This window comes from Pocillopora verrucosa, chromosome 1 (genome assembly GCF_036669915.1).
Source record: "Pocillopora verrucosa isolate sample1 chromosome 1, ASM3666991v2, whole genome shotgun sequence".
NCBI classification, from domain to species: domain Eukaryota; kingdom Metazoa; phylum Cnidaria; class Anthozoa; order Scleractinia; family Pocilloporidae; genus Pocillopora; species Pocillopora verrucosa.
The window spans coordinates 36,093,516-36,117,248 of record NC_089312.1 but is presented as its reverse complement, the minus strand read 5'-3'; the positions used below and the strand labels follow the sequence as shown (position 1 = coordinate 36,117,248).

Genomic DNA, 23,733 nt, shown 5'->3' with positions numbered 1-23,733 from the left:
GTTGAGACTGCCGTCACGCAAATCAGTCACGTAAAACAAAACATCGCACACACGTCAGTTCGGATTGAGTGCAGATCATTGTTATCAAACCATTCGATGAGAAAAGCAGACATACATGTTAGGTATTAACGTCTTGTAGTCAAATTACTTCACAACAGTAATTGTGAATGTGCACTGAGGTTTACTGGTTTGAGACTTCGTTAAACAAAATGTCATGGTGTGGAACCAAAATCTAATATTATATTAATCCCATCCCCTAAGGTACCGCGGGCGCAACTTGCCTGCAGCAATGCTGATGTAGTGGGTGTTGTTGTCACATATTATTGGAATTAAAAGCAGACAGAAGACATCTGGGTGGTAAGTTAGAGGAGTGCTAAATTATTGATCGACGTGGTTTCTTGCGTTTTGATTTTCTACGGTAGAAAAATGTTTACTTTTGTTTTATTGTATCAACTGGCAGCTTGCTCAGTGCCTCGACAGCAATCGCTAAACGTTTTTTCCGGAATAAATCTGTCCTGTCGAGTTTGGTGATTTTTTTCTATATTCGTTCTGTTATCGGTCTCAGTGAATTCCACTGAGGACGAACGTTTTGGTCGTCGAAGGGGAGTATTTCTTCTACGATGTTTCTCACGCATGTTATGGTAATTTGAATTATAAAATTGTTTTTTTGTGAAATGGATGCCTAAAATTCGTGATATAATAACGAACACTGACCGCTTTAAGCTTTCTGATAAGCGTTGACATATTATTAAGTTCACCTTTTGCACCCTAACATCAGTATGAATACTATCCACACTTTTCTCGTGTGGTATTCTATCTGTGTCTTTATTCTATTCTCGTGTGTCTCTATTTACATAGAGAATATTACAAACAATCAAGAGCTCCGTTAGGTAGCGATGTTTGATCCGTGGGTGATCTGTACGGAGAAATTAGATGGCAATCACATCGAGGGGTTGAAGAGTTAAGCAGTGAGGCTGGAAACGTCTGAGCGCTCGAAACGCTAATTTTTCTCTGCCAATTGAAATGAACTGGGTTCGCAATCTTGAGGAGGTGTTGCGTGACGCTAGGCTACCGAGAGTCATTGGGATAACTGTACTCTGTTTATCATATGTAATTCAAGGTAGAGATCAGTTGAACAAGATTTAGAGAAAAAGTTAACTTTATAACTGATCTACTCTACAGATAAATTGAATGATGCTGAGGCTTTCGTTTCGGAGAATCAAATTATTCCATAATGAATTTCCTCTTGAGAAGCAGCTCAATTTGACAAAGCGATGTCTTAGTGATCATGTCAGCGGTAATAATTCAGGACAAGAAATTCAGGTAATTTTATTTATTTTTATTTTTATTTATTTCAATTCTTGGCATATACAATGCAAAACTAAATAAAGCTAAACTAAAATAATTATTAATGATAAATATTACAGCCAATGGATAATCCGTGAAGAAGTCATAGACCCCATACAAAGACGGATCACCATAATAAAAATATATATATATATAAAAACTATATAAAAATAAGACTATGAATAATTAGATGAATAGATGAAATACTCCTGAAAAACTGAGTCAGAATTGAAATGGAATGTAGATCTACGATGTAAAAATATCTATAGATTATCCAATAAAAGAGATATTTGAAGTATCTCTGTCTGACCAACATGTAACATCCAGAAAACAGGCCAGACAGAAATAATCAGATCAAAGTACTCATAACTCTAATAGAAATTTCTTAGCTCTAGTCTTAAATATATTTAACTCAGCAGCATTGCAAATTTCTCCAGGTAAAAGATTCCAACTATCATATATTCTATGGAAAAGGCTACATTTTAAGACATTTGTTTTAGCATACTTCTTTTTTAAGGTTAAGTTATCCTTATGTCTTAATGAAAATTGGTCAATCTCTGAATAAAAATCTATGAAAGAATGGACACTAATTTTAATATAGCCATTTAGGGCCATAAATAAAAAATTCACATCAGCCAGCAGCCTCCTTTTCTCTAGTGTCATGAGGTTCAATTTCTTTAAACGAGTCTCCAAAGGGTCATCAGTTTTTTAAAATAAATCTGGTTGCGCTCCTATGTACTCTTTCCAGTTTTTCAATATTCTTTTTAGTGTGCTGTGACCACAAGTTAGATGCAGGGAGTGAAATCGTGACGTGAGTTTCTTCCTCAATGAACTGGAGAAAGGATAGATTTGAAAAACCTGAATCTGCAGCAACTCTAAGCCAATATTGCGTGGTTACATATCGACTAAAAAAGCTGCAAAGGGCTTCGAATGTTCCTACCACTCGCCAACATATTCTTGAATTAGTGTGTAATCTATAAGAAAAAGGGTTTCGTCCTGTATTTTTTAGAGATTTGGTCTTCTGACTCGTCTTGCTCTACTCAAACAAAACCATCGCATGTAAATGGCTACTAAAACGTTCCATCCTTTCCAGCTTGCACCATAAGTTGACTTGGACGCATCAGTGAAATAGTTTCACCCGTTTTCGGTTGTCACAACATCTCAGGATTGAACAGAATTGATCGAACTCGAGGGCAATTTCCAAGAGGTTGGAGAACAGAGGCTCTACGTTTGGCAGGTTGCAATAGTTGCAATAGTCGTTATGTGAGCTTTTAGCAAATTGACCAAACGAATTATGTACAAGTGTTCTGTAGCCACTAAGCATGCGATTAAGATTGAGTCGAGTATATTCACTGTTCTGGCTTCAAACCATTCAGACATCCTCCAATGGCCTTGTCATTCTCAACTCCTTCATATGACTTCCTCGGTGAAATCGGTGACCACTTTTAATTAAATCCTCAACTCATTTGAAACTATTTTGTTCCACTCTGAACGAAGTCCTGCTCTCGGAGTGCCCTTGGACATATTTTAATAACTGCTGAGGTAATTAATATGTGTTGATATCTTAATTGGTATACTTGCCGTTAATTTTCATCCTGCATAATTTTTTTTGTCTCAGTTGTTTTCACATACTTTATGTCTATTTTGTTCGTCGAACGTTTCTCGCTTATCCATAAGCAACGGCTCAGGAGTCTGGGTTACGTCTCCCTACGTTTCGACATTCGATAAAGTTGATAATTATCATTTATTTGTTAAGCAAGTACTCTTCCTCCCCGGTTAAAAAACTTCAGGTTCCTCACAAAGGAAATTATCGTCTCGAAGACTGCGACAAAAGAAGAGAATGGGTTGAACAAGTTACTTCCGCGTCTCTATCAAACGTTGGACAGTGGTGGAATCCTAAACTATCCCAGGGGTATACAACTAAAAATCTCAAAGGGAACATAGAAAATCCGATAGGACTCGCTAAGATTCCCCAAGGTATAGCTGGGCCCTTGCTCATCAAAGGAGATCATGTGCACAATGAAATGATTCTATGTCCTATCGCCACAACCGAAGGGGCGATCGTTGCCTCTACGTCAAGGGGTGCCAAGGCCATCACAAGTTAAGTTGTGTGACCAGCTGCCCAGACATTTAACGGGAGTAAGGCTGAAGGTTACATCATAATACAAACCTTGCTACTTTTCATTTGTATTTTTCGGTGTTATTACAGTAACTATCTTCTCGTGTCTATCTTAATGAGGTCGATCTCAGCCTCGCTATTGTTTATAAGTCTGACAAGGAAGCAATAGCAAGCAGCAAAAGGAGTTTCAAATGCAACGAGGCAGGGTGAGGGGAGAAAATTTGCGACGTAGATCCTTTGTGGAGGAAACGCAACATTTGTAATTGCTTCCTGCTACAGAAATCGGGATGAGCTCTGCTAGGCAACTATGTAAATAATTCTCATACATTATCGCCCACAATGCCTATTTTACCAGAGGAAATTTCCGTTTACATTCTTCCCGATGTAAACCATCCATTACCTACCTATACTGAAGGCTGCCTTCGTAGACCTATTCTGTTTACTTACAGGTGCGGTGGGGTCTCCACACGCGTCATAAAGCGCAGGATCCAAAGAGTACCATATTTTGTGACAGATTCCATGCAACAAGCCCAGAAATTATCACATTGGCTTCTGTCTCATTTTGATGAACTGAAAGCCAAAGCAGGGGAGGTCAGCCAACACTGCAAGCTTCAGTCTCTGCAGCCCTGGTTTATTGGTTGGTAGTACTATGCCATTTTTTAATTTCTTAGTTGTACAAAATCTAAATGATGATGGCTTATTATCTGATGTTTATTATACCTTTTATTTTGTAATTTCATCTACAAGCCAATCATCACCGGCATATGAAGAAGTAGCTTAAAGGGGGGGGGGGGGGGGAAATTCGGGAAATAAAGTTTGACTCTACGAAATATGTCTTTGTTTTGCTAAGGACAGTTTTAAGCTTTAAGAATTTTAATTTGCACCGTTATCGATGGACAAGGAAAACTTACGACTGCCTAGGTTCGAACCTCTCGTGATTCCGATGTAACGGTTTGATGCTCTCACGGATCAGCTGAGGTATGATGAAGATCTAAGTTTGTGAGATAAGCCTCATGTTAGTTTCATTTGTGAAAAACGAACTGTTTGGATAATGAAGAGTAAGTTTGTGAGATAAGCCTCATGTTAGTTTCATTTGTGAAAAACGAACTGTTTGGATAGTTTTTAATATTTTTATGGAGTTAGTACCGTAATGCTGTCAAAAAGTGAAACATTCTGAAAATTTTAGGTCGCAACGTCATGATGGAATTTGTCTACGATTCTGCTGATGCCGCTGGCCAAAACGCTGTCACCGTTACCACTTGGTACGCTTGTAACTGGGCAAAAGAGAGGATCGCTCAAGAGTGCCCTGATATCAATATCAGGGAATATTACATTGAAACTAAGTTCAGTGGCGATAAAAATAACATTCCCAAAAACTATGTCACTGGGCGGGGAATTGAAGTTCAGGCCGAAACTTATATTACCGAGTCAACCCTTAAAAGTGTTTTGAAAGTAAGTGAATGTGATGGTTTGACGATTCTGTATGTCTCGTGAATATGAAAGATTCAATCACATGAAAATACATCGCCTTTTCTCGTGTCAAAGGGTCCCAGTTACGCTTCACGAGCAAAGCATAAAGGAATATCCTTCAGCTTTCAGCTTGTTTCGTGTCCTAATACCCTAAATTCTGTCTGGAACACCAGAAGGATGCTACTTAAGGAATGATGAGGTTTTTAACTCATTTCAAGATATGACCGTTCACAGACCTTTTCGCTGATGATGTGAACACCTGTCTGAGTATAATTCGTGCTTACAGGACACCATTTATGTCACTTTCTCTAATACCTTTTTGCGCACATCAGATTGACTCCAAGAAATTGGTTAAAGCCTTTAATGCTCTTGCATTGAGTGCGCAGAGGTCTGGGTCCTGTGGTATTAATCAAGTTGTAAGCAACACTTTGGCGGCCATATTTACTGCAACTGGGCAGGATATTGCCTGTGTTCATGAGAGTTCTTGGTCTGTGTTTGAGATATCAGCGGAAGAAGAAATAAAGATTCAGTCAACTGAGCACCGTAAGAGAAGAGGATTGTCTTTGTATAGTTTTGATCACAAACAACCCGTAAACACATTTATTAGTAACACGCAATTTTTTGATCAACACTGGACAGTGGACCCTATAACTAAGTGATGTACCTTTTTAATTTGATTGAGATGGAGACCAACCTTTGTTATTTTAGGGAATGCTGGAATGAAAAGTGAAGCTGGTATCTATGCGTGTCTCGTTCTCCCCACCCTGTTAATTGGAACAGTTGGAGGTGGAACATACACACCGACCGCCAAAGAATCGCTGAATATGCTAGGATGCTTAGGAAAGGTGATAAGGAGGCTGTTGACTTTTTTATCTCATGCATTTTAATAGTAAAACGATTAGGCATTAACCCTAAAACCTGCACAGATTTTCGGCGTAAACTACTGAGATATTTCGTAGGCGCCATGTGATTTTGAGAGTATTTTCCAATGTACACGGTTCTTTCGCCATCACAATCGCGCTGTAAATTTCTGAGCACTTTTTCAGAACACTTCCCCATAAAGTACACGTAAACTTGATGTATCTATATTTGCATTACCAAATATTATGTCAATGTATTTTTCCATCTTTCAGGGTCGCATTTATCGCTTTGCAGAAATAATCGCGTCATTTGCACTAGCGATGGAAATATCTGCGTTGTCAGCAATAGCCAGTGATCAGTTTGCAAGTGCGCATGATCGACTTGGAAGGAACAGACCGGAATAAACGTGTCAACACAACCTTCTGCCTTGCTATCTCCTTTTTGATTACTGCATCAATCAAAACAGTGATTCTTGTGACGGATAGCAAATTATTTTCAACAAGCGAAAGTGATGTACTGAAGAACAATGATTTAAAAACTATCACAAAAGGAAACTTGATACAATTGATAATTTTAGCTACTATTCATATGAAAACATCAAAGGATACAAGAAATAATTGGAGTGGTAAACTCGCACATAAAGCCTTAAATAAACAAGTGGGTCACAGTGATAAAGTTCTTGAACTTCTTGCACGCGAAGCAATATTTTTGCGTCTAAATTTATGTAATGTTTAAAAAACGAGCAGGAGTGTTTTATCGGGTTTTTGACCCGATAAAACACGTGCTGCGAGTTTTTTGAACGGCTTCAAAAACATTCTTGGAAAAGCGTGTGTCAAGAGAGTTCATAACAATTATGCTTTTGTGAACGTTATAAATTAGCATACGAAAAGGTCAAACGCAGAGGTTAGCGAAAACGAGTTGGAGTCACTTCTGCCAACTAATCTTGAATTCGAAGTTTCAGATGATGTATTGTCTAATATGCCTTTACCAGATTACTGTACTAATGGAATAGAGAATTTTTCCAGATGTGTATTTCACAACTGTACTATTAATTTGGTACAAAAGTAAATTTACTGTGTGAAATTTGTTGAAAGAACATTAAATATGTTCCCACCATTTGTTGTGTCAGTTTCTGTGTTGATAATTAATTAATATTCATAAGTCACGTGCAGTGTCTTTATATCTGATAAAACACCGCATACTAATAAGGATGAGGTTTATCGATATAAAGTCACTGCACGTGATGTATTATCTACCATTTAATAGGTTAATGGGATTATGAATTATTAATGAGTTTTTGAAGGTAGTGTAATCATGATTATTCAGAGGAATTCGTCGCCTATTTTGCCGGATCAGTAAAACCGTCATCAGTATCTTTCTTGGACTTTTGAGCAAAGAAATCCTTTAACCAGGACTCAACGTCATTCTCATTGGTTTTTCGCCATTGTATATTTTCTTTTACTTTTTCTATCGACTGTTGCACCGTCCATGATAAGGGTCCACCCTTATTTACCGTCTGGATGAAATCAAGCAGCTGAAAGAGAAAAAAGGGGAAACAGTGCAGTAATTACGAAACTCCTTTTAAACTTTTCAGGTGAAGTTTGTTCAAATCTGACGGAAAACCATGGCGCAACATATTCCCAAAAACTCATCAAGCTGTAATTCTGGAAGTAAATTACTGGTAAACACAACTTAACGACACAATTTAACAAATAGGGAAGCCTGTGCTGCGCTCTGTTATGTTTCAAGTTATAAAACACGCAGGAAGTGTAAGGAGAAATACGTAGTCGAGTGTGTCTCTCCACCTCTGGGGTGCTCTAGCCGCTTCCTAAGTGCTTTACAACAAAGCAGAGCACAGTTTAGGCTTCTCTACTTGTTTTATAATAAAGAGTCTGTGAAATTCCCCAAGCATTACTTCAATTTTCCATACAATATTTTATTTCCAGAGCGAACAACAGTGTCGTCAGCAAGCTCTCTATTCTCATAAAGCACGCCACAATAAGCCAATCAGAATCCTTGTTAGAGAGGTTTAAATAATCCGATTGGTTGAACGAGTTAAACAAGAGTTCAAAAGTTCGCAAACCATCAAAGTTCACAATCTGCAGTAGTTCACAAACTAAAATAGTTCAGCAAGTCTAATCTAACATATTGCCGGAATTTCGTAGTCTTAATACAGAATCTGAAAATGAAATGTCCAGTGAAATCTGGCCGAATTGTGGCTCATAAAACACGCAAGGTTTTTTTCGCATGTCAAATAAAATGATATAGCTTCATAAGATATTAACCTTTAGCAAAATAATATCGTTAAGTTTACCTGCTGTAACTCGAAATCTGTAGAGAATCGCCTGGACACGAAAGGAATAAAACGCCTTAAAGTCATATACGAACCTCCATACCTGCAATAATAATTGGAAATTAATTAGATAACTGAGATACACACATACATTTTTTTTATCAATTTTTTTGGTTATTTTCAATGTGCGCAATTTCATTTTCTCGAGTGAACAAGAACAAAAATCTTTGTTCCTTGGAATTTAAATAGAGAGATATCACCAGCTTATCCTTAATGGAAATTAAGTGTCAAATCTATTTTAAGTATCTTGCAAGTGATTTTTACAGCAATCACTTTTCTCATACTCACATTTTGGATATTACATTCCATTTCAACTGGAAGAAATTCCACGCTACGTTGGCACCCATTTCATTACTTTTAGCAATGTAGTACATCACATAAACTAGATTGCGGGGAGAGATTTTCGAGGGATCCAAAGTATACTCTAAGTACCTGAAAATGTAAAGAAGTATATTTTATTATCGCTGGGTTGTCGACACTTAGGAATTCTACGCTTCTGATCAGACAATCTGGCACGGTCTCGAATGGATAAGATGCCCGGCAGTTTGACATTTTCACCAAAGTTCTATTGAAAGCTTCTCTGAAACTTCTTAAGAGTATCAGATTTTGGTATAGAAATGTCACACGATTCCAAAAACTAATTTGGGTTTAAGTGGACAATTTTTCCGAGCTTGATTGTCGACCTTAGAAATTGTACACTTCGGATCAGATTGCCGGTACGTTCTCAAACGGACTAAACGTCCGGCAGTCGGAAATTTTTACCAAAATACCGCTGAAAACTTCATACAAACCTTTTGAATATATTCAATGTTTGTTTAGAACTGTTTGTTTTTCAGTAACATACTAAAATACATTAACATTCAAGCATGCACAAACTCAGAGAATTTTCCACTAGAACCAATTTCATTTTTGGAATTGTTTGACATTTTTAAACAAAGATCTGATACCCTTTAGAAGGAAAACGAAACACAGATTTCTAGTTGTTCACGCTGTTTCCAAATAGCCCTATTTAAAAAATCATCATCGAATTAGCCTCGAGGCCATATCTATTGACCTACTTCTAATTTAAAATGTTTCCGTGAATTGGGCCGTTTCACGCGTTTAGCAGTTACTTCACTTTTTAAGGTAAGGTGTTCACTAGTTACGTCACTTTACAAAGTAACGTGCTTGCTGGTTGCGTTACTTTACAAGGATCTGGCCAACCTTGTCACTCAAAGCAGTGTAGATATCTCCAAAAAATGAAGGGTTTGGTTGGAACTGCAGCTAACACCTCCTGGACTATATAATTTTCTCCAAGAATCGACCAAATTTTTCTTAGCCGTGGAACTTTAGGAATACAAAGTTTTTATCGTAGGTGTTCCCTTTTTTGATCATACCAAAACTCATGAAAAAACCGAGGAAAAAAATGAATAATATTCGTTCAAAATAAGGATCCTTGGTATTGCTTCAACAACAGCTATTTGAAAATTGATTAGCGTTTACCTCTGGATAATCCAAGGCTGTTGTGATCCTGCCATGGCGTAAAGCAGTGTATTTTTATCTGAGATTACAGTCGTAGTTTTAAACTGATTGTAAGCGAAGTTCCATTCCTTCTCTCCACCAGTCACTATTCCAAAATGGTAAACTAAGGCTTTGAGATCCGCTGGTACACTACAAAGTGAAGCCGTCCAATAATATGTAAGTAAGGCTCTAATGAAAGTGGCAGGTCAATCACAGACATCTAAATCATTGTTCAAATCATGGCTGACTTTGATTTCACATGAGAGGAAAAAGAATTGATCTAAAGTCAGCTGGGTGAAAGTCACAACTCTGATGTATGGAGATGTAGATTGAAAATGAAGCGAATTTGACATTTGAGAGGAGCATTATATGAACGGCACAACTTCCGCCATGTCTGTGCCTTAAGGGTTCAACAATTTGAAAGTCGTCTTCATAATAAATAAATGTTTCTCCACAACGTGTAACCTATCACAATGCTTGAGCGTTTTTTTTTTAAAAGCTGTTGACCTATCGAAGAAACTGGAGGAGTTACCGACCTTTCGGTACAATCGATGAAAAGAACAGCTGGAGGATATGAAAACTATCGGAAAGCAAAACCCACAGCCGAGAAAATCTCGTTAGTCAGCAGCTTCAACGAGAAACTGTAGCAGTTCTAGAATTGGTGAATGTAATGGAGAGTACTCACGCGTTCTTAACTGGGTCATTCATCCATTCTTGAAACATTTTCGTCATATTTCCCAGACATGACCTGACCCCAGCCTCACAATTAGCATCGAGGAGAATAGTTCTCAGAAATCTTGAAAAAAAAACGGACAAAATAATCTGCATCTTGGGTGTGTGTCTTCTACAGGCAGTTTAGTCTAACAACGAGGATAACCATGCATTTTCCCCTAAAGTGAGTTCTTTGCTTCATACATTTTTAAACTCAGCTACCAAGAAATAGATTAGAACGAAGTGTATAAGGATTGAAAAATTGACTTGCAACAAATCATGATCTGATATGGATGGATAAATGAATGAATGTGTAAATAAGATGATGTATGTATGGATTAATAAATGATAAGTAAATGAATGGATGAGTGACAATTCTCATACTTGTCAAGATGTGTTCCTTGATCTTTGATTCCAAGCTTGTCGTACTGAGTCTTTGTTAAATATTCCACATACATCTAAAAGAAAAAAAGACAGCCCTCTAATTAATAGTACTGAAAAGGGTTTATCAAGAACTGGTGGTTCTTGTCTATCGTCTTAAAAACAGAGAAAGACTTCCTTTCTTTGGTAAAAAAAATGGTAAGCTAGGAGCGTTAAATTTTTTTTTTAAGGCTGTTCATGCTGAGTAAAACTTCAGCTTTATCTTATCATACCCTCTAAACTCATTTAAATACCGCTGAAAATTTCTGACTCAAATCGCCAGCTTGAAAATCCAGAGCTAGATAAGAAAAGATTAAATCGAGCTTACATCCCTACCTGTAAATATTTGTGGGCTGGTCTCGTGGAGGGAACGATCTCTAATATATGTGAAAATTTTCTCAACGCGGATAGCATTGGAACGTAGTCCTCTTCCTTGTCCAGATAACTTGATATACTAAGAGGCTTTGTGTGATTTAATAAGTTGGCTCTAAAATCAAGAACAGAACATGTTTTTTTTTCAAACCATAGCGCTCAACATGCGTCACAACTAAGAATGTTATGAACTCTTTGACATCCGAATCCTTAAGATAAATTATATCCATTGTCTGCCATTTAATTTAATTTAATTATATTTCATGATATCGTCTAACAGGAGCTTTCTGCACGAAAATTTATCGATGTTGGGAGGAGAAAGTTTTTTTGGGTCACTCCTAGGAATAAAAAGGTTTTGAATCATTTATTATTTTATCTGATCACGATCTACCTTTCGAAGAAAATTCTCAAAACTTGCATTTACACACAGTTTCTAATGGGAAAACAGCCATATCACACATGGAAGTAATCAGACAGAGACAAGCTAAAAAACCCGTAAAACTTTAGTTAACAATCTACCAACCAATGTAAGTTTGAGGATTATAATTTTATCACCTGGCCAAGTTGAATGAATCATCTATAAGCCCTGCGCGATCGGTGGCGTTAAAGACCTGTAAGTGATTGAATGGTCCATTTATGCAGTTCAGGTGTTGAAAAATTACTTAAGAACTATAGCTAGCTACCGTCCAACTTAATGTATAGATCATACACTCGCTTAACAAATCGAAAAATTGTGCTTGATTGAAAAGTCCACGCCAGTCTATTGTCGGGGGATGAACTCTACCTAAATTGACGGTCAATGACTACATGTTTGACTAAATGACATACTGATTGAAAGCCTTCTTTATATTATTGCATTTTATCATATAAAGTACGGCGTTATACAAGGATTCCGAGCCCTGAAAAGAGATATAATATCGTATTTTTTCAGGTATGTTTGATATCGCCAATCAGCTGCTGACACGTCACTCGCATTTCGCGCCACTCGGTTTCGTGAATGAACGGCGAAGCCTTCACCATCCTCAATCCAAGGTCATTTGTCGGAATTTTTTGGGATTACGGCAGCTAAAACACTGAAAAATCCGTATCACTTACAGACAGTGACAATCAAGCTTCTCAAGAAGGGGAAGAAAGCCAAAATACGGAAAGAAAAACCGAAAGCTATTCGAATTCAGTGGCTTTGGTAATGGCATTTCTCGCGGCTGAGAACGAAAACCGACAACTGAAAGATTTTCCACGGGCCGATTTTGACCGTATACCTGAAAGATTTCTTCTGTCGGTAGGGACCAATTCAATAACTGACAATTTTGTATATTGAAAATTACGCCCATAGTCCATTTTTGTATTGTTTCAATGCATTCTTTCATCTTATGCCTTAGCGCCAACGCACTTTACGATTTTATTCGTGGATTGTCGACCCTTTTATTTTTATTCATTTATAAAGTTGACTTTTCTTTTCAGTGAAGGGCTATTGTGGTTATATGATAAACAAAAAAAATACATGGTCACTTGCAGATATGAAATTTCTCTTCTCGTGTTCAACTCGACATCTCATTCGTTTGCTGCGCTCACTTGTGAGCTATCGAGTTAACCACTTGAAGAGGAATTCCATATCTACGCACGCCTATGTATTATTCTCTATATATTACCTTGTAATTATTTTTAAGCTGCTCAGCCAGCATATCCCAGTTTTTTTCTTCGTAATTGACGCGGTAGAAACCAGTCTGCCCAATATTTCCTTTTATCCATCCATTTCCATCCCAATTCAAACTAACTGCAATACATTTATAATGTTAGCAAATACATGTATATCGAATACTACATATTTCCATTACTTATCTGGCCGTAAGCGCTTGGATTATAACCCTTATTCCACTGACGCTGGTATCATAACATTCTTTACTTGTATATCGTTTGTTACATAACACTCTTTACTTGTATATGCGTTGGTTTCATAACACTCTTTACCTGTATATTGTTTATTTCATAACACTCCTCACCTGTATACCGTTAGTGACCATCTTCCTCATGAAGCTAAACAGAAAATCTGCTTACAAATTAAAGATCAAGAGCTAACAGGGAATAACCAAGTCAAACAACTACGAAACGAATTAAATCAGACCCTGCATGTCGCCTGAAACCCATCCCCCACTTTCAGAACGTGATGCTCTACAAAACAATTCACCGTGTGAGAGATTAAAACAACGGCGCCCTTCGATATTTACCTGATTCTTTGTCTATTATTTTTGACATCGTATCTGTTGGAGGATTATTAGATTTTCTTGATCCAGTGTAGTAGGTAAATGGAATGACCCACTTGTAACTAAAACAAAGCAACGTTAGATTAGATCAGTAGATTGTAGAGCAGAGCTTTATAATATACATATGTATTTAAATAGAGAGCTTTATAATATGTGTGTGTGTATATATATATATATATATATATATATATTTATATAATAAGCTCAGTTATGCTCGCATTCTGATTGGTTCTCACTTATGATCTATTGAAGGACAGACGTATAGATGACGTCATCATTAAAATCTTTTTTTCATTCTTTATTATATAAAACAAATAGATTCCAAGTTGCCGTGCGTCTGTTCAGTAATAGCTCACAGAGGACGTCAAAATGTGGTAAGAACATCAGTGACACACTCAGCTGAGCCTCGTGTGCCACTTTTTTGTTCTTACCACATTTTGACGTCATCTGTGATTTATTACTGAACAGACGCACGGCAACTTGGAATCTATTTGTTAAATAGACATATATAGATATATTGATTGATTAATTGGACAGGGGTACACTTGTCCCAAGTTGCAGGGAGGAAAAACTTCGGCGTCATGTCGACTAATATAATTATTTTGCGCCAATTGATTAAAGAATAAACATTAGCTGAGGTCGTTACTGTGCTCTGTGTTGATCCTGTTATATTTTAAGGACTTTTAAAAGAATTTGTCCTCAAGGTTCAAATTTTGTAGTTCTTTTCCGCTCATCTTGTCTTTATGCAGTCAGATAATGCAGGCGGTCATTTATGGAGTATTTTCCAATCCTCCCCTATCGTTAAACTTCAATGAGGTGAAAAAAATTCTGGATAATGTCGCTTACTTGTACTGGGAAGACGAGTAGTTTGCTTTTGGATCTTTGTAGTAAAGAAAACGGTCTTGGGTTGCTTGATATGTGTTTGGTGTTTCTGTGGCTGTTATGGTTACCACAGGGTACCCCATTTGCAGCGTGAAGGTGTTCATTATCTTGCCTACGTCCATCGTCTTTCCAGCAGCCTTATTTGCCTTTGAAAAAGAGAGAGCCAATTGAATTATTTCCTATCGGCAAATTATAATTATCTTTTGCCAACGTATTTACGATGTGCAACGAGTAATTAAGACTCATTACGCTGGAGTACCACTGAGCACAAATACTTCATGAAATTTTAAGGTTAAAACTGTGCTTTCTTTACTACAAATTCATTTGGTCGTCTTGCACTCTGCAAAAGATGACGAACAAGTGAAACAAACCAGGTGACAAGTTACATGCGCAAACGTGTAATCAGACTCGGAACTCCTGAGAGATGGACAAATAGATGGAATAATTGAAGACGGACTCGGGACTTCCGGATTGGAACTTCGTTGCCCAGGTTATTAGCCACGTTTGAAATCCTAAACTTGGTTTGCCAACAATCAGACTGGCCAATAAAATTATAAAATAAGTATTGGGTAATAAATACCAATCGAAATATTAAATAAATTGGCCATTTATTCATAATTTCAGTTTTGTGCTCACTCTTAGAAACAACGTTCAAAGCTCACCTCTGTCATTGCATTCCATAAGTCGTCTGTTTCAGCGTTTGCATAAGCATGCTTGGTAAGATATCTCTATATTTGAGCAAGCAAAATAATAGAATGTACAACGCATATCAAAATATAATCAACCATGATAATCATATGAAAGAAATTGAAAAACAGTCGCAGCGTGTTTCTAAATAATGGTTTTTAAAATTCAAACTGGGAATGGAGAGAGTGAATGGAAGATAAAAAGAACGCATTGAAAACGCACCTTTAATCCATCGCGGAATACTTCGTTTCCTAGATAATAATGAAGCATCAATAAAATGGAAGCACCCTGTGGACAAAAAGAGGAAAAGCTCAAAATGGATTGTAGTTGTGCAGGGGTTACACTTGTTTTTAAGAAAACGTACCTCCTTTTCATCAGTTATAATCAACATCTAAGTTGAATAACTGGTTTTGAGTTTAACAGAACTATAGTCATTGACGAGAGTTGAATCTCTGGATGAATTTTCTATCGCATTTCAGAAAAAAAAGGGAACAAGCAAAAAACAGGCAAACAGACAAGAAAAATGAAAACAAAGCAATACCAATGAGATATAAGAAGTTTTACAACACATCACGCAAAAGGCTCGAAAACATACATCTCAAACAACTAATTGAACTGAACTTCCAATAAAAATGAAATTGTGGCTAGGTAAATATCGTAGGGCTCGAAATATCAGGTTGTTTTGGGAAGAGATGTTAGCTTTGAATCGAATATTAGTGAATTTCAAGAAACCGAGAGCTTGTATTTTGATGAATATCAATCAATGTATCCCGGCAACACAAGGTACTACCTTAGAAGCATGTGGCTGAAGTTGGACTAGCAATTTGGAGAAGTTACAATTTCGAGACTTAACAAGTCACCATGCCAAACTCAAAATGATACCTTTTTGTACGAGATGGCATCAAAGATTTCTCCAATTTTTTGGGGATCTTCAACAGGAATCCTAACTGGGTGAGAACTTGCTAATCCGTCCAGCTGCAAAGTATCTTGAACTTCTCTGACGATAAACTGGTCGATCTGAAACAGAAAGGGAATTTGTGGTCATTGATATCTTACTTTAAGCTGAACTAGTGATCTTTCAAAATAGCGACGATATGCAGAATACATTTTTAAGCAAAGAACTTACGATATTCCATTCGGGATGAACGTGATCCATTCCAATCGAACTGACGTAAGTAGCAAATCCTTCATTTAACCAAAGATCTGTCCACCATTCCATGGTAACAATATTACCAAACCACTGGAGACAAAGATGGAAAAGTGATAGAACTATGTTAGTAAATATATATAGAACGTAACGACCGTAACCTACCACTTGTGAAAGTCAGAAATACACATAGGGCAGAATTTCAAACTGTCATTACACGTCTACTTCCCCCACAAAGTATAATGACCGTCTTCAAAAATTCTCTCTAGATGGGGTTTCTTACGTCACCAGGCGACACTCGGGGTAATGCCCCTTCGGGTAGAAATAAAGTTACGGGAAGGGAGGGTAACAAAGTTGCAAACACCCATTGCGTGCTTGGTCTCTAAGCTTATTGAAATTTAGGCTACTTACGTAGTTGGAAAATACGGAGGGCCTGATTATCAAATTACAATAAATATACTGCTACATTAAGGGTTACATGAACTGTTCATGTTATTTGATAACCTTTTCTCAGAACAATAGCCCCCTACCCTGCTTCTCTAGTAGAATTTTGCTCAAGTACAGAAATTTTACCTGATGTCCTACTTCATGAGCCACTAGTTTTGCGATGCTCTCTTTTGACGAAGATGAAGTCTCACCTTCCATTAACAGCAAATTTGTCTCACGGTATTTAATAAGGCCCCAGTTTTCCATTCCGGAAGGACCAAATACCGGAAGTGCGATTCCATCTGCAAGCCGATTAACTCAAAACATTACTATGCTTGTGATCTGAAATTAGTATTACTAGCATCGACCGTATTATTCTAAATTCTCGGTAATTCAGTCTCTGTGAAAAAAGAAAAAAACCTCAAATAAGAAGCCAATAGGCATCCGTGATAATAATAGTAATGACTTCATTACTGTGTCAATTACATCTAGCAGTAGGGAATCCCCAATGTTAATAGGGGACACGTATTATCCGTAAAAGTCTTCATGAATAGTTTGCAAACTCAGTTAGTGTTTACCTGACTTTGGTAACGAATATGGAACACCAAAGAACTCTTCAAAGTATATAAATGTCTCGTTTGACACTTTTAAAGCGTAGTCCACTTGATCAAGAACATCTGGTCTTGCGTACACTCTTATCTACGAACAAACATCATAGCATGCTGATAACAGAGTATGAATGAACTGATTTCTTAATTTCCTATGGTTATTAGAGAAGAGGTTGAAACCGTGTCAGGAACTAAGCGTTTTGAACAGTCAATTTCATTTAAATTGTGAATTAGCACTCGATAAATACACAGGAAAAATGTACGATTTGAAATGTGCGTTGATATAGGATGAATAATAAACAAAGTAGTCGGTGTCTTTTCACAAGCCTATTCGCCCACATCACTGGAGCTCATCGCGGTTTACCAAGCTACGATTATTGATACTCTCGCTTGAGGGAATTCTGGTCCATCAAAGAGGTTCACTTCTTAACATCTTAACAGTTTGACGCCTCCCATTCATACATCAGCCGGAGAGCCGTACTGTCTTGCCCATGCAAGAGAAGAATTCAGTGACCACCACTTGGGCCTGGGTACGAGGGTACATCAGCTAATCGTTAAGTGATCCCCTCCCCTACCATTAGAAAAAAATACTACTAGGATGTGTACCTGTATGCCACTGCCTGTTTTGGTCTCCTTGTACTTAAAGTCACCCACGGCAAAGGCGGCCAGATAAGTAGACATCTTGACCGTCTTTCTGAAGTGATCATATTTCCATCCATCATCAATTTGGCTTCGATAGATTGGCATGTTGGACAAAGCGATTAGATTTGGATCATGAACCAGAGTCACGTTAAAATTGGCCTTCATCGCGGGCTCGTCGAAGCATGGAAACGCTCGGCGCGCTCTCAAGGGTTCAAATTGAGTGGCGGTGAAAAATCTAAAAGAAAAACAACAGCTAATTAAGTTTTCAACGCCGCTACTGAACTTTACTTCAAGAGTTACGGGTTTGAAAGGAAAATAAAGAAACATTAAGGCATGTTATCAAACAATCTAATTTTCTATATATACTGACAGGGCAGGTACTTACGATTCCTTTCCATTCTCGTCTGTGAAGGAGGATTTGTACATTCCCCTCAGGTCTTTTCCATATTCTCCAGAGTATTCCAATGTCATAGTATATTGATCTCTATCCAATGACGTCTCTAGCTCTGTGACGAGGAATTGATTCTTTTCAAACTTGAAATATCGCCTGATCGGAATGGGCCCTTAAAGAAAACAGGAAATAAAGCAATGCGTGATATATTCGACATTAACTCTTGTGCTTTAATCAAGCAAATATGTGTTATTTACAGGGCGAGAGGTCCATATGGGAGAAAACTGTTACCGAGGGAAGAATTGTTTCCTATACGCACCCAAATTATTTACTTTTTGTGCCTCTTTGCCTTTTATTTAACTTTGCCTGGAATGGCGCGGACAAAATTTTGGAACCTCGTCTAAATTGTAAAACGAAGACCAGTTGGCGCGATTAGCCAATCAGATTCGAGAATTTTAAATTCCACCCACTGAAAGCTTCAGAAAAAAAAATTGTTATTTTTATAAAATTTTGGAAACTCGTCTAAATTGTAAAACGAAGACCAGTTGGCGCGATTAGCCAATCAGATTCGAGAATTTTAAATTCCACCCACTGAAAGCTTCAGAAAAAAAAATTGTTATTTTTATAGGTAAGATGAACGGCGTCAAACTTGGCACCGCAAGGCCTTTTGGCACCATGATATGATTCTCTCTTGTTTCTTGTTGATAATTGACATTTGTCTAGGAAGTAACATTATTTAGAGTGCAATTTGGTGTTAATAAGCACGAGTAAATTTTGCAAAGGCAACAAAATTACACGAGCCCGTCGTGCGTGTGTTATTTGTAGTCGTTGAAAAATTTACAAGTACCCATTACATCAATTTGCAAGAGAAATAACTTTATTACTTGTTAATAATTTACATGAAAAAAAAAATCACAGAAAGGCAAGACAGACGAAATTTTGAAAGTGTGCACGCACTATTTGTAATTTGCACTCGTGTTACGACTTGGCACTCGTGTTACACGAGAATGCACTTGTTTTCAGCCAATAAGAAGCGCGTAAAATTTTCATGTACATTATTAGGAGAGGAAAGGCTGTGCGCAGTCGTCATCATCTTATTTATAATAATAATAATAATGATAAGATATTGTAGTAATATATACAATTTTTATGGCGCTTATTGCAAGCCTCTAAGCGTTATACAATCCTCTATATCACGGAGATCTCTGCAGTTTAAACTTAAAAACAAAATCTCTAGGAAATTGTGAAATAATTTGAAAAACTATTAAAAGCTATCATGAATAAATGGGTTTTCAGGCTCCGTTTCTATTCATTCAAACATCTTGAAGCGATGCATTTAAATTTAGCTTACCGCCGGAAAGTTTCCTGACTTCATTTGCAGTAAAGTTCATGTCGAGAGCATGAACTAGTACGTAAGGCGTGGGACTTGTGACATTGAACCAAATTTTCACTTTGCCTTTGAAGTTCGGCTTATTCATGTCGATGTGTAAGGTGAGATCATAATGAAATGGTATCACATTATCAGGAAGCCGAATTCTCCACCAGGGCTCTGGGCCTGCTGTAGTTGGGCCAGGAGGGGTCGGACTCCCGCCTTCTTTCTCCTCCTCAGTCTCACCTCCGGGATCTGTGTAATAACATTGATAAACAGTTAAGATAAATTGATTGAACAACTTTGAAAGTAGAAAATTAAAGCGTAGAAAAATACATATGACAACTGAAGTTGATTGGACTAATTAATTTAGGTTATATTTTTTGTATCGCTGCATTGATAATTAAGGAATGTTTCACTCGCGCAGTTATGTCGTTACACACATTACACTACATTCAATCCTTTCAAGTCGCAGTACTAATCAATTACGGACAATTACTAGCTATCTTCTCAAATAATACAGCTCTTGATAAGTATCAGATTAAATTGAGTCATAGTATCCCCTGTGTTGCTGCTCTTACGGGTACGGCGTCAAAAGTACGATCGACATATCAAGAACATTCGGTTAAGATGTAGGGAAAATTAAGAATTATTTTCTATATGACACCTTCTGCGATCTACTTGAAGTAGTATCTGAAAATAAAAAACACAACATAAACACAACAAAAAATGAAGTAAATTGGAAAACGAAAGGATTTTACAGAAAAACATTCGCCCCATATATCTGTTGTGTCAATTTTGATAACACGCGTTGCAGAGCCTCTGAAATGTTCCCTTATCTATCAAAACGTGCTTTGTGTTTCACGTTACAACGGTTTAGTTTGATAATTGTTTCTACCGTAGAGGTAGCGAGTTCTAGAAAATCAGAGCAGACACTGAATCATCTGCAGCGTAGAATACAAAGAAGAATAAAAGGATGACAAAAATTGTAATGGAAACAGAGTGGTTGTGAAAAGAAATTCAAAGAATTTATGAATATATACATGGATATTATGTTTATTAATAAAACAAGCCCTATACATCACTTAAGCTATGTTACTGGAATCACGGAAAGCCATATTCTTCATATTTTACTCCGACATCGCTTACATCATTGCAGCCACCTTTTCCAAATCTTTCTTCTCTATGAAAAAACGTTTAAACTGTTAAAGCTGTTTCGTAGGCAGGTGAACCCGTGGATCAACCTATATTTGGACCTGTTTGTTTACCGGTACAGAAAAATAATAAATATTCAGGTGTCACCGTGTAATTTGCATACCAAGTAGGTTTTGATTTCTTCAAGTTGGAAGCTAACGCGGTGATAAATTATTCAATATTATAGAAATTCATACTATGAATAAATCGAAGCTTCAGGGTGACGTTAAAAAATGTTCCTGGTACTGCACTGATTAAAATTTTCATCGAGTTTAGTCATCGATAGTAATGTATCCTATCCACCAACATTCAGCAAATAAAGATGTCAATAATATTACAGCTTATTTGCATAAAGTACCATTTATCTAAGCGACAGTACAGTAGTTTACTAAGAGAATTTAGGGGACATTCCTGGCAATCAGAGTTGAAATGAACCTGAGACTGGCATGTCTCGAAAGAATAACAATTATTTGCCACACTTACGGATCTCATCTTTTCCTCTTCTAGCACGCTCTTGACCAAGGACGGCGGCAAGGACAATAATAATGATCAACAAGATAACTAGAACAACGGCCGCAGCTATTAGTTTGACTTTGTCGAAGAATATTCCTTTAAATTCTCCTTTTCCAGACGTATTCACTTCAGGATCGCCGTCGATTTGATTCAGAGGTATTTCTGCCTCTGTTGAACAGTTGGCCATAAGGCTATCTGGCGAGATGTTCAGTCAATAAAAGAAATTGTGCGTGTCAGAGTAGACTGCTTGATAAAAGTATTAAACCCGAGAAGAAATACTACACGTTGAAGCCAGGCGTTAAAGCAATGTTTAAGTGGTCATGTGCTCGCCAATTGATTCCCACATGAAGCACTATCCATGCAATTTAAATATCAAGTTATGCAAATATGGTTTTCCACTTGTAAACAAACGCATTGTCACGCAGCCCGATTATTGTTTTGTTGTGGGCGAGCATTTTATCGGGAAATAATTTTTTAGAAACATTTTTCTTGCCAATGATGAAGGAAAAAAAAAGGAGTTCGGGAAAATTGACCAGGTTGGACTTACTCACTTTTTAAAAAAAGAGCCAAGATAATTAAATTAGCGACCAATGTTGACAGCTTCTATAGCTAGTTGTCGGTCAGCCTCTTCAGAACGATTTTCTATTCTAGAAGTGTTCATTGGGACGTCAGTTGAACACGTAACTCAGTATTTTCTCGAGGGTCGTTTGATTGAAATAAAAGCCTGGCGGGGGAAAGATATGGGATGGCTTTGCAGACTTCGCCCTGTGTTCAAACATAGGGCGAAGACTTTGATACTACAAAAGATATGTAGCATAATAGCGTGACACTGATGTTATGCCAGTTTGTCTTTCCTTAAAAATTTGAGCCTTGATTAATATGTAGTCTTTTGATGAAATGCTCTACCCGGGAATTACTTCTGACAAAAAAGTTTCACTTCCTTTGCTTACAAACTACTTTACGTATTATTCAGCGCACCTGACTGAATTGTATCGCAAGCCAAAAGCTCAGATACAAATTTAATTAAGTAAAACTTAAAGTCACGTACTTACTTCTTCCAGGGAGTTAACTGTTGTGTTTCAAGGACAGCATCGATCGCTGACTTTAAGATCTCTGTGCCAATTACTTTCCTGATTTTTCTCTGGGCATATAGGCTGTAGCTGTTTCATTTTAATGGAAAAATTTTACGTAAAGAAAAAATAAATTAATTAATGTCATGTTGTCAGAACAAACACGGTCAGCATTAGCCGTTGTAAATACAGTTGTTGATGTCCTCGTGAGGTTTTGAGAGCCTGCTTAATAATACCAAACTTAGTTCGTGTTATCAAGGGTAAGATTACACCATATCATGCAGTAAAACGATAGCTGGTTCGAGTTAGGAACGGGAGAGAGGGGGTGGATGGTTTGATTTAGTTGATATCCAGCATTCGATCAACCGAAGGTCAAAATTACAGTAAATATAAATTATGACGAAAATCTAGTGGTCGATGAGGGACTTTCCTCTGAGCAGAAGTCGAGCACATTTAGTTTAAACGTGTCCTCTGAATGACTGTCAATAGGGTTTTTTTTCCAAACGTTAAGAGAATACGACGACTAACCCCCTCTTTTCCCCATAGATCATGTGATCTCCCAAAGTCCTGCAACCCCCCCCCCCCCCTCACCCACCCAATCCGGCGATAAATCGTGGCTAAACTAATTTTGCAGCGTGTTTGGAATAACTGAACTAATGCAGTGGTGAAAAAGTGAAGTTTTCCTTTACCGATTAATCAACGTCCCGAATCTTCTGGCATCAATTTACTAAGTAAATAAACTTGCTGTGATGTTGAGTAAGAGGTAAAATTAACTGGTTTATGAAATAATCGACTGGCATTCATTTTTATAGTGGTTATCTTAAATTATGAAAAGTCAAATGTGGCTTCTCGAGGTAGAAAATTGGAAAATATTCACGCACAAAGTAGTCCTTGGAGTACATCGATAAATAACTTTATCCGAGTGACGTCAGCAAACGCTTTTGTTTGTAGTTGCACGTGCAAAGGCCTTTGAGAAACTCTAACTAAATCAAATTTACTATTCGAACCTCGTAAAACTGGAACGTTCTGAAAAAAAGGTGAGGAATCTTAGACGAAGAGTTTGTTGCGTAGGAAGGCTGTCAATTGTAGTTTCTATGCAAGTTTTGGAAATCTATTTCCACTGCGGCCGAAATAAATAATTACACGATAACTCATGCAACATTAATATGAAACTATTTGTATTGATAACCGAAGCAAATCACATTTAGTTTTGAGTTAAGGTTTTTTAGGGGGTCTCATAAATCAGCCCTAAGATTTGAGAAAGTAATTCAGTGTACAATGAGAAAGTAGCTCATCTGACGTTGACTTACCGAGTAAGGGGCACACTATGAAAACCATCAAAGATACTGATTCCATGATTCCATGGTGGCTTTGAGAGGGTTATCTATGT

At 37.3% G+C, this 23,733-nt stretch overlaps 2 protein-coding genes across 4 annotated transcripts; one reads left to right on the top strand and one right to left on the bottom strand.

Annotated features, from left to right (window-relative positions):
* The first annotated feature begins 107 nt into the window (after positions 1 to 107).
* On the top strand, positions 108 to 6,209 carry LOC131798412 (uncharacterized). The gene is made up of 9 exons (XM_059116057.2): positions 108 to 122; positions 262 to 357; positions 1,183 to 1,323; positions 3,138 to 3,448; positions 3,916 to 4,103; positions 4,653 to 4,918; positions 5,269 to 5,479; positions 5,645 to 5,781; positions 6,070 to 6,209. Exons 3-9 carry the CDS (start codon positions 1,192 to 1,194, stop codon positions 6,199 to 6,201), a joined length of 1,377 nt encoding a protein of 458 aa, XP_058972040.2. The 5' UTR covers positions 108 to 122; positions 262 to 357; positions 1,183 to 1,191; the 3' UTR covers positions 6,202 to 6,209.
* On the bottom strand, positions 6,000 to 23,708 carry LOC131798411 (glutamyl aminopeptidase). Of its 3 annotated transcripts, none has more exons than XM_066164694.1 (23): positions 23,654 to 23,708; positions 22,322 to 22,433; positions 21,244 to 21,468; positions 19,549 to 19,821; positions 18,192 to 18,369; positions 17,771 to 18,041; positions 17,135 to 17,255; positions 16,704 to 16,858; positions 16,110 to 16,223; positions 15,866 to 16,000; positions 15,206 to 15,271; positions 14,959 to 15,024; positions 14,261 to 14,442; positions 13,379 to 13,476; positions 12,803 to 12,927; positions 11,709 to 11,764; positions 11,118 to 11,268; positions 10,746 to 10,819; positions 10,336 to 10,446; positions 9,633 to 9,800; positions 8,439 to 8,582; positions 8,112 to 8,193; positions 6,000 to 7,331 (listed from the first exon to the last, which is right to left on the bottom strand). In XM_066164694.1, the coding sequence occupies exons 3-23, from the start codon at positions 21,458 to 21,460 to the stop codon at positions 7,137 to 7,139; spliced, it is 2,982 nt and encodes a 993-aa protein (XP_066020791.1). In that variant the 5' UTR covers positions 21,461 to 21,468; positions 22,322 to 22,433; positions 23,654 to 23,708; the 3' UTR covers positions 6,000 to 7,136. The 3 variants fall into 3 exon arrangements, with proteins under 3 accessions (XP_066020791.1, XP_058972037.2, XP_066020792.1); XM_059116054.2 differs by having other exon boundaries at positions 22,326 to 22,433; XM_066164695.1 differs by lacking the exons at positions 6,000 to 7,331; positions 8,112 to 8,193; positions 8,439 to 8,582; ... (2 more) ...; positions 22,322 to 22,433; positions 23,654 to 23,708 and adding an exon at positions 10,482 to 10,701 and having other exon boundaries at positions 10,741 to 10,819; positions 21,244 to 21,646.
* Between the last annotated feature and the right edge of the window lie 25 nt (positions 23,709 to 23,733).